At 50.8% G+C, this 10114-nt stretch overlaps 1 protein-coding gene across 5 annotated transcripts in view; it reads left to right on the top strand.

Annotated features, from left to right (window-relative positions):
- The first annotated feature begins 887 nt into the window (after nt 1-887).
- CHST11 (carbohydrate sulfotransferase 11) overlaps nt 888-10114 on the top strand; it is a 268035-nt gene continuing 258808 nt past the window's right edge. For 2 of the 5 annotated variants that reach the window (XM_061125477.1, XM_061125476.1), the window contains exon 1: nt 888-1346. In XM_061125477.1, the coding sequence (XP_060981460.1) occupies nt 1229-1346 (118 nt within the window). In that variant the 5' untranslated portion in view covers nt 888-1228. The remainder of the gene's footprint in view (nt 1347-10114) is intronic. The other 3 variants (XM_061125478.1, XM_061125481.1, XM_061125480.1) reach the window with 3 other exon arrangements.

Raw genomic sequence — 10114 nt, 5'->3', positions numbered from 1 at the left:
TTCGAAAATCCACAAAACCTCCTTTGCCCTGATTGGTGTGTGTGTGTGTGTGTGTGTGTGTGTGTGTGTGTATGTGTCTGTGTGTGTGTATGTGTCTGTGTGTGTATGTGTGTGTGTGTGTAACACACAGACAGAGAGACTTCATAAACCCCCGGGAAAGCTCAGCTGTCGCCCGACCCCTTCGAGTTATGCAGTTTTCCTAACCTTGACCTGAAGTCAGACGTCTTTAACCCCTTTCCAAAACGTCGCTTGCGCTGGGCTGCCATTGGAAAGGGGAAAAAAAGGAAATAGAAAAACGAAACCTCCGTATTCCGAGACTCGGGTAAAGAGCACTCGCTCCCAGGGGGCTTGGGACAACTTGCCGGCTACCCTGCCCAGGGCTTTGAAATCAGCACACCCGCCGGACCCCTTCGCGCTTCGCGTGCCCGACCCGCATCCCGCCACTTCCCTCTTCACACGCCGGCAGGAGGGGACGGCGGCACCGAGGCGATTTTATTCGTGTGTTTTTCCTCCGGGTTTTGTCATGGAAACGCTGACACACCAGCTCCAGACGGCGGCCGGCCGGGCCGGGGACTGAGGGCCTTTGGGACCCTGCGGAGCGCGGCGCGCACTCCCCGGGAAACAGCTGGACGCGACCAAATCCCGGGTAGGGGCGCGGAGAGCGAGACGCTCCGCCCCGGCGCTCCGGTCCCGCCCTCCGCCCGGCTCTCCGCAGGCGCCCTCCCCTCGCCGGGGGCTGCGAGTTACGTTTGGTAAAACCCAGCCCCGGAATATATAGATCATTTGAGCGCAATGAAGTAGCCTTTGGAGAGGAGAGAGGGGGCCGGTCCGACAGCCACAGCGGCCAGCGCGGCGGCGGCGGCGGCACCACCAGCCGCATCACCGCTCGCACCCCAGTCGCCCGGCCCGCGAGGAGGCAGCGGCGCCCGCCGGCGGGAGCGGAGGCGGCGGCGGCGGAGGGGCGAGGAGGAGCCGCGGGAGGAGCAGGGGCGCGCAGCCGGCGGGTCCACGCATCTCCGCACTTCCAGAGCAACTCCGGCGCCTTCCACACCCCTGCCCGGGGCCGGGGGCCCCGAGAGCGGCCGCGAAGCCAACCCCTATCCTCCCAGCGATCCTTGCCCAGCCCTGTCCTGCGCCTCCCGGGCTCCGCTCCGCGCCGCGGGGTCCCCGCTCCTGCGCTCCGGGAGCGCCTCCCGGACACCCGGGTTCCCGCAGCTAGGACAAAGCCATGAAGCCGGCGCTGCTGGAAGTGATGAGGATGAACAGAATTTGCCGGATGGTGCTGGCCACTTGCTTGGGATCCTTTATCCTGGTCATCTTCTATTTCCAAAGTATGTTGCACCCAGGTAGGGGGCGCGTTAGCGTGGTTTTGTTGGATATTTTCTTCTTTCTCGTGCTCTCGCTCCCTCGCTCACGGTGGCTGGTTTCTGACTCTTCCAACCTTACCTCTTCTCTCTGGGCCACCTCGGGGTTCCTTGCTGACCGGGTCTGCCTAGATCCCCGAGTCGGGATGGGGAGAAAAGATATACTCCTTCCTCTTCTTCCTCCCAACTCCAGGCTGGAGGATGGGACCAGAGGGGCGGTAGATTTTTTTTTTCTTTTTTTCTTTGTGTCTCTTGTCTGTCTACGAGGTAGCAGAGCAAGGTAGACGTTGTGGGAAGCTTCTGGGGGTGGAGGATCAGTTTGAAAAGAACGAAACTCCCTCCCCGCTTCTGCCGAGGTCCGAGGATGAAAGAGGCTCCGGGAGCCAGTCACCCCGCTCCCCAGAGCGCTGCCTCTTCCTGGGGGGTGGGGGGCGCGGCGGACGGGCGGGCCGGGGACGAAGGGTGAGCGCCGGGCGAGGTTGCCGGTCTGGCCGCGAGCTTGGGAGCCTGAGGCTAGGCTCCCTTGTGTGCGCGTTTCGGCGCCGCGTCGAGCAGGTGGAGGGAGAGATTGGGGGTGCCCGACATTGCCCCGCCCCACCAGCTGGGGTTGGGTCCCGGCGCCGGCTGCTTGCCCCCGCGGTTCGGCTCCGCATTGACCTTGCGGCTGGTGCCACGGGGCCTGCTCCCTCCCTCACAGTCCGGCTAGCGACCCTGTGCTGGGGGGTACTCAGAGCCCCGGGATCGCGCCGCTTTAGTTTGGGAGGAAACTTTGGTCGGTTCTGGGCTGACCGTCAGTTGCACCCCCTGCCCCCCCCCCCCCCGCCCCTCCTGGGTTCTGAGCATCCGGAATCCCCCGGCGCCCGCCGGGCAGTGTGGGAAGGAAGCCCGCCCCCACCCCACCCCGCGCCTCCCCGCAGTCCCGGGTGGCTTGGACTAGCTTCACACCTGAAATCTGGACTCGGAGAGGGACGAGGCTGCCCCTTCCGAGGGGCGGGAAGGAAAGTTTGGGAGGGACGGGCGGCCTGGAGCGTGGTGGCCCCGGGATCGCAGCTCCACTCCGAAGCCCAACAGGTAAAACCTTCCTGAGAAGCTCCTGGGGAAACGGGCATCGCGCCGTGGAGTCGTGATCTCCCATGCCCTGGCCCCCAGCAGGCCCCCCCCTGGACCACATGGGCTCCCAAATCTACCAATCACGCCTCCCAGCTGCCTTTCTCAGTATAGTCATGGCAATAATTTGCTTTTATAATTGCAAGGAGGGAGCTGGAAGCTCATTTCCTTCGAGGGCTATAGGGTTATGTTCTGCTGACCCAGAGGCAGCACCGAACTCATCTAGCCTGCATTGGGGGTGGCACAGGACCAAAGCTGTTCTTTCCATCAAACTTTGGGATTCCTTGACAGCTCGGACAGAAGGGCTCCTCTGCCTGGCTGGGCCTGGAGGAGTTGTTAAGGTGGCCCCTTGGCCAAGAGTAAGGTCAGTCTGGTGTGGCATGACACTTCCACATGGAGCCTCAGGACGGCGGAGCCGCTGGTAAAGGGTGGCTTTTGTTTGCAGCTGGGTATTTTTAGTTTCACGTCAGCAAGCTGCAGCGGTGTTTGCCTCCTCACCCAAACCAGTGGTTGGGAAACTTCTTAGGGAATTTAAAAATGGACCTGGCTTGCCTGCCGGCAGCCAGGCCCTGGTTGCAATGGGCAGGACCAGACAGACTGCCGGGTCCTGGGCCAGGCTCCGCCCGGAGGGCTGGGGCACTGGGTGGTGTGCAGATACACTGGGGGCCCAACAGCTCACACAAAGAGCTGAATGATTTGGCCCAGACACTACAGATGTGTTTAGGCCACTTAAGTTTTGCCTGGACCGAATGTGCCGGGTAGTCCTCTGCGGAAATGCCTGGAACAGTGAGGTGTATTAGTCTCCAGCCCGAATGGGCTGTAACTTCTCTGTACCTGTTAGTTGTCCAGGGAGATACTAACTAGTAAGACTATTGCTGCCCATGATTTTCAAGCATCCTGTGTTTCTCTTACCCTGTGTGAGATTTAGGAAATAACTTTCCAGCCAGGGATACCAGGAAGAAATTTCCAAGTTGTAACTGACACTTTGTGAAAATTTCCAGCCCTAGTTGGAATATTAAGTTGGCTTGAAAGTGGTGTTAGCTGCTTTCAGTCTGGCTTTTCGGTACCAGGGACAGAAGCTTTGCCAAGGCTTCCTAGATAAAGATTTGCCATGCTTGACCCTCTGCTCTCAACCTTGGCTTCCCTTCCTGGTCCCCCTTCCAACCCCCAAATGGCATTTGTGGATTATTTGCTTAAATGAGTATGCTTGTATGTTATTTTCCGCCAGTCTATAGCAAAGACTACTTTCAATACGTTCTATAGAATGTAGAGCTGTATTGGTCTACATTCAACCGAAAGGTCTTCCTTATTTTGAATTATATATAATTGTTTCACTGTTCCATGAAAACTCCATGCCAGTAGTTTATTATGATATAGGACATAAAAATATACTTTGAAATTAATATTAAACATTTACAGCCCCCCACCCGCCCTCCACACACACATTTTATTAAACTATGCTCTTGATGACAACCAATGCTATCTCTTTTTCCTCCTGCTTGGAATTTCCTTAAAAGTTAGCTGCTCTTTACTTCTCTGAAGGATTTTGGGTTGTGACAGCTGATCTTTTAGCCTGGCACTGCAGTTTCCATTTCTCCAGATCACCCTGGGAGAGGCAGAAGGGACCACAGCATGGCACAGATTGTGTTGCTAAAAATTAGGAGCCCTCTGGCAGAGAGGCTCTTTCTATTCCTATCTGAAATAGAAATGTAGTATTCCAAAAAGAAATGGATCCTTGGCTTCATTGATGGCTAGAGAATACCTGGAGTGTGTGAGGAGGAAGGGAAAGAATAAACAGAGACAAGCTGGCGAGGGGCTGGCTGGCTGTTCCTCTGATTCTAATCTGGGGTTCATTGTCTTTTGTACTTTTCTAATACAGCAACTTGAGTCATTGATCTTTAATTTGGTTGTTGGGTCCAGCAGAAGTGGGCTCCTTGTCAGTACAGGCAGTTTTCTTTAGGTCTTTGACACTCTAAGTTAACAGTCTTAGGGCAGGGTCTGGGTTTTAGGCCCTGTTCTAATCTCAGTGTCCGGCACAGTTCCCGGCCCATGGTAGTTTCTCAATAAAGTATTTGCTGGATGAATGAATGAAGTGGCTAGATTCTAGGAGACCTGCTTCTCCAATTTTTGGGAGGTTGTATCAAACCTTGCCAAGGATGCCTCATCACTAAGTCTGGCTCTCTTTGGGGGGGGGGGCACTGGAGACAAGGTCTAGACACTTCTCTATCCTCCTGGTCTCTGAGATCCCTCAAGTCATGGGTCAGGTTTAAGCTCATCACACCCCAGACAGAACACTCCCCTTGGCCTAAAGTTGCTGCCCTGAAGTGTGAGACAGTGAGGCTGGGTGTCTTGGGTAGGGGGAAGCTTGGTCTCTTTTAGCCACTGACCTGTAGAAACCCCTCTGCAGGAGAGACACCCTCTGTGGGCGTGACCTGCTCCTGATCTCAGGATGGAGCGCCACGCCTGCGCTTTCTGCATAGGTCTGCATCCATCAGCGATCGCCTCCTGAACATTGACTTGTCTCGGGTACCTGCCCCAGACAGCCGGCCTTTGATGGAGCTGTGTCTTGGGGCGGCGAGGCCCAGCTGAAAGGCCCCCAGGCTGCATTTGTGCTGAGTGTGTGAAGGTGGCTCCCGTGAACCTTCCTTTTGTGTTATTCCGTAGGGTTGTGGTTTTGTTTGAAAGCTCCTGTTCATAGGAGAGAAGCCTGGGGAGAAAGCTTTTCTTTTCTTTCTCTGTTTTTTTGTTTTTTTTTTTTTAATGTTTACTTTCACTGTCGCCTGGAATTTCTTTGCTTTGGTCGAACGTATTGAAAGATTATACCCTTTATTTAAAGGCTTCCTGGGTTACCCCTTTGTAGTTCACTTGATTAGATTGATGTAAAACACTTGCATTATAATTTTAACCTAATTATAAAAGTTATATGTGCTCATTTTAGAAAATTTAGGAGGTACAGAAGACAAGCAATCGTCCATTAATCTACCACCCGAGGCAAGGGGTCCGTTTTTCCTATTATAGAATATATATATATTAAAAAAATAATTGAGATCCTAGCCTGGATTTTGTACCTTGTTTGATAGGTAATATGTGTTTTAGACAAATACATCATTATGGTCATTATGGTGACCACTAATTAAGTTGAAAAACAGAAAACTTAGCCACAAACTTTTAAATTTATAGGGTTGCCTGTGTCTCTAACCTCCCATCCCCACTAATTTGCAGAGTGCCAGTCTGCTATCGTTTTTTTTTTTTCTTTCTGCACGTATTTAATTTTAAAGAATCTTTTTGCTGATACATGAAATGAATTTGGAGTGAGACCAGGTTGTAGGGGCTGTTCTCTTATATATCTGAAACTTCTTTTGAAAAGAAGTCAGGAAGTTCTCAAATATGACACTGTTATAAATCCTGGAAACTGCATCAAATAGCTGAAAGATAAGCTGTTTCCAGCATCTGGTCTCCCCTTGGCGGTTTAAATGTTTGCACCTCCATGGGGAGTTTCATGGCTGCTCAAAGATGAGACGGATACACTTAGGCAATTTCCTTCGACAGTTAGATCTGCTGTCCAGGAGTCCTCATTTTGTTGCCTCTGAAATAAAAGTGGTGATTGGGCACCAGAGGAAGAGTGGTTGGGGTTTCTGATGGATGAGGGATGGGAGAATCAACCCGCCAGTAGAAGGGGCTGCTGTTTATATTTATCTGGATGAAAAGTCACTTTGCTTATGAGCTGTATCGGCCACAACCATTTAAAAACAGGAAATCAAAGGCTAAGTGAGCACCACCCTTTCCCTTCTTAAATCTACCAAGAGGACAAAGCTTTTCTTAATCTGGGGACGGTGAATGGAAAGACTTTCATGAAAGTCACAGCCACTGGTAAGGGCAGATTCTGAAAAAAACCAGAAGTAGTTTTACGTATTCATTTTCTCTTTTTTGTTTTTCTTCTCTTGAATTTTGAGACCCCCCATCTTTATCACAAATGAAGAGTGAGGCAGTCCCTCCCCTGAGATCATTGAATAGTCTGATCTGTCCATTAAAAATTCCTAGAACTTGTAATTTGATGCATCTTACATCAGATGTGATTCATCAGAATTTGAGATCAGAGATGCTCTTTCTTTCTCTGTCTCTTTTTCTCCTCTTCTCTGTGCCGGGTATTGTTCTGGGCACAGGGGATACCATAAAACATTATTTCTGCCCTCATGGAACTTACCTTCTAGTGAGGTATAGGCAGACTTTAAGGAAGTGCAAAAGTCACATACATAGTTGATGTGTCAGATGGTGTGAAGAGAGAAGAACAAAGCAAGAGATATGAATAAGGGATGTGAGAGGCCAGGGTTGCAGTTTAATACAGAGGTCATCACAGGATGTCGCTGACAAGTTGACATTGGAGAGCAGAGACGGGAAGAAGTGAAAGAGCTGGCCACATGTCAACCCAGTCCCAGATAGGATATTCCAGGTGCAGAGCAGCGCAAGTCTGTTCCCTGAGGCAGGACCTCGCATGGCAGGCAGCTCTGAGTGTCTGGAGCAGAGGGAGGAAGCAGCTAAGACCGGGAGGTGCAGAGAGATTGTGTGGATCTTGGCCTTGACTGGCGACAGGATGGGAAGCTCTGGAAGAGTCTGGGCTGAGGACTCTTGGGGGAGGGGTTGTGGAATGGGTGGACAAGCCCCAAGCCTCTTACTTGCACTATTGTGTTCATTTTCAAGCAGCCACAGTGAAGTTGGGTGAAGTGTTTACCGTGTAAATCCCGCTTCTCCATCAACCTCTGCCTCCCCCTGACCTCCAGACTAGACCACCCCCCTTTTTCAGTTTTTTAGAGCAGTAATGTATACATCAGAACAAAGCAAAACAAAACCAATTTGACAGGAATTTTAACTGAGTTTGTGTTGGCAAGTTCTTGAAATGTCTAAGGCGTGATCCACAGCATCCATAGATGGAAGCCAACCATCAACAGCCCCTGACTTCTGGAGGCACTCAAGAAAAATAGAGAAGGAATGGATCGATGATTTGGGAGTGAAAGACCTGGGTGCTAGTTGGACATCCCCCCTCTGCCTGCTCCTGTGAATTACTCTATTTTATCAGTTCTAAGACACTCATTCTTTTCACCTTTCTGACATTTGACTTGTTGTAACTGATGGTATCTTACTGCTGTGCTGACCTCTAATGCATAGCCTTTATTTTCTTAGTGGAACATAAAGTAACAGTGATTCTTACAGTTGATGCCCTTGGACCCACCTCTGTAAATTGTGAAAGTGCCCTCTATATACCAGGGCATACCTCAGAATCTCAGTAAGGTGATAAAAATGGCACTCAGGCTCCAGCTGAGGGCCCTGGGGGGTATCTGATGTATCCTGATCACCTGCTTCATAGAGGCTTTGCTGGTCGACAGGCCTTTCAGTCTTTTCTGCTATACCTGGGAAATTTGCACCTATTTTCAGAGCCACAGGGCTTGTATCTCTTTCTGATTAACTGATGAGGCTGGTAAGAGTCAGAATAGGAATGTGGGGAAGTGAGTTATTTAATATGGGGCTCAACTCTGGAAGATCACAGAGAAATAGACTTGGTGATGTTGTTTGGGGAAAATGTCACCAGTGTGGATTTTGCTTTCTTTTAGGGCTGCTGAGCTCCCATGGCCTTGGTCATTCCCTTTTCTGTTGTTGTTTAGTCGCTAAGTCACATCCGACTCTTTGTGACCCCATGGACTGCAGCACACCAGGCTTCCCTGTCTTTCACTATCTCCCGGAGTTTACTCGAACTCATGTCCATTGAATCTGTGATGCCATCCAACCGTCTCATCCTCTGTTGTCCCCTTCTCCTCCTGCCCTCAATCTTTCCCAGCATCAGGGTCTTCTTCAATGAGTTGGCTGTTCGCATCAGGTGGCCAAAGTATTGGAGCTTCAGCTTCAACATCAGTCCTTCCAGTGAATATTCAGGGCTGGTTTCCTTTGGATGGACTAGTTTGACTTCCTTGCTGTCCAGGGGACTCTCAAGAATCTTCTTCAGAAATGCGTGGTAGTTGTTTGTTTACTTGTATTCAGTACATGTTCCTCTTTTGAGGAACCTCTGCCAAGTTCCTCTTCATAGCCTCCAAGCTTGGCCCAGAGGTACTTAGGAAACATTTAAAGGGTAAATAAGTGACTGGAAAAGATGCCTCTTCCGCCCCTGTGCCCACCTCACCATTATGCGTAAGCCCAGAGGGAAGAGCAGGCCGGCTTGCTCTGACCAAATAGCTTCTGGTATGACCCGCTTTGTTTCTCAGGCCTCGTTGCTTCTGGCTTGCTAGGATTCAGCCAGGCTTCAGGTGTGAACTGGGAAGGAGTCTAGGTCTTTTAAGCAGAAAGGTATTTAATGGAGGGAATCTGGTCCTTAAAAAAGTTGGGAATGCTGGTGGTCAAGAATCCGCCTGCCAATGCAGGAGACGCAGGACATGCAGGTTTGATCCCTGGGTTGGGAAGATCCCCTGGAGAGGAAATGGCAACCCACTCCAGTATTCACTGAAAAATCCCATGGACAGAGGAGCCTGGTGGGCTACAGTCTATGGGACTGCTCAGTCATGTCTGAGTATGCACACACTTAGAAGCATAAGGCTCTCAGCTGGGCCTCCAGGAATTAGCCTCAGGTAATAATGTCACCCCACTCCAGTGCTCTTGCCTGGAAAATCCCATGGACAGAGGAGCCTGGTAGGCTGCAGTTCATGGGGTCGCTAAGAGTTGGGCACGACTGAGTGACTTCACTTTCACTTTTCACTTTCATGCATTGGAGAAGGAAATGGCAACCCACTCCAGTGTTCTTGCCTGGAGAATCCCAGGGACGGCGGAGCCTGGTGGGCTGCCGTCTATGGGGTCGCACAGAGGCAGACACGACTGAAGTGACTTAGCAGCAGCAGCAAGAGTAGTAGCATATGTAACATAGAAACAAACATATACAGGCCTGGCTACTAAAAAACTGTATGCTGCTACCTCTGAGACTATCTTTGGAACTACCAAATCCAAGAACAAACTAATGACACTGGGACCCTGGGATCAGAAATCCTGATTCCAGAATCGGGATGCTCCTGCAGCCACCTCTCAACACCCAGCAAGCCAGAGAGTGGTCCCAGAGAGTGTTGTCAAAACCCCTCATCATTCTCACATCATCAGGAGGCTGAAGAAAACCTGGAAGGTGGGAGGTGGCCTCTCACCGAAGGCCTCTTTCTAAATCTGAAGTCAGTGTTTCTGTCTAGCGGAGCCAGACTCACACTTCAGAACCAGGACGGCTGGGAAACATAGCTTTTAAATCAACAGCCCTTACTGTATAGAAAGGCTTTCTAGAAGGGAGTAGAACGGGTGATGAGCAGACATCCAGAGTACTCACCACTTCCTATTGGTAAAACATATGTGAGCAGCCATCTCCCATCTATTTTGCTTATAGTAAGTGTATTCATATTAGTCCCATTATCTAAATATGTAGGGTAAGGATGTTTCTGTTTCTAACAATAGTGATTGTAAACCCACATGTTCGTTACCATCTGGGAAATTCTGTTAGCGAACTCCCAGTCAGCTCCGATTCTCTTACCCTTTTTACCTTGTTATGTGGCATGCAAGGGGCTTCGCAGGTGGTGCTAGTGGCACCCAGGTTCCTACCTGCTAATGCAGGAGACGTAAGAGACACA

Source organism: Dama dama, chromosome 22 (assembly GCF_033118175.1).
Source record: "Dama dama isolate Ldn47 chromosome 22, ASM3311817v1, whole genome shotgun sequence".
NCBI lineage: Eukaryota > Metazoa > Chordata > Mammalia > Artiodactyla > Cervidae > Dama > Dama dama.
The sequence above is the reverse complement of the archived record's forward strand: the minus strand, read 5'-3'. Positions and strand labels throughout refer to the sequence as shown.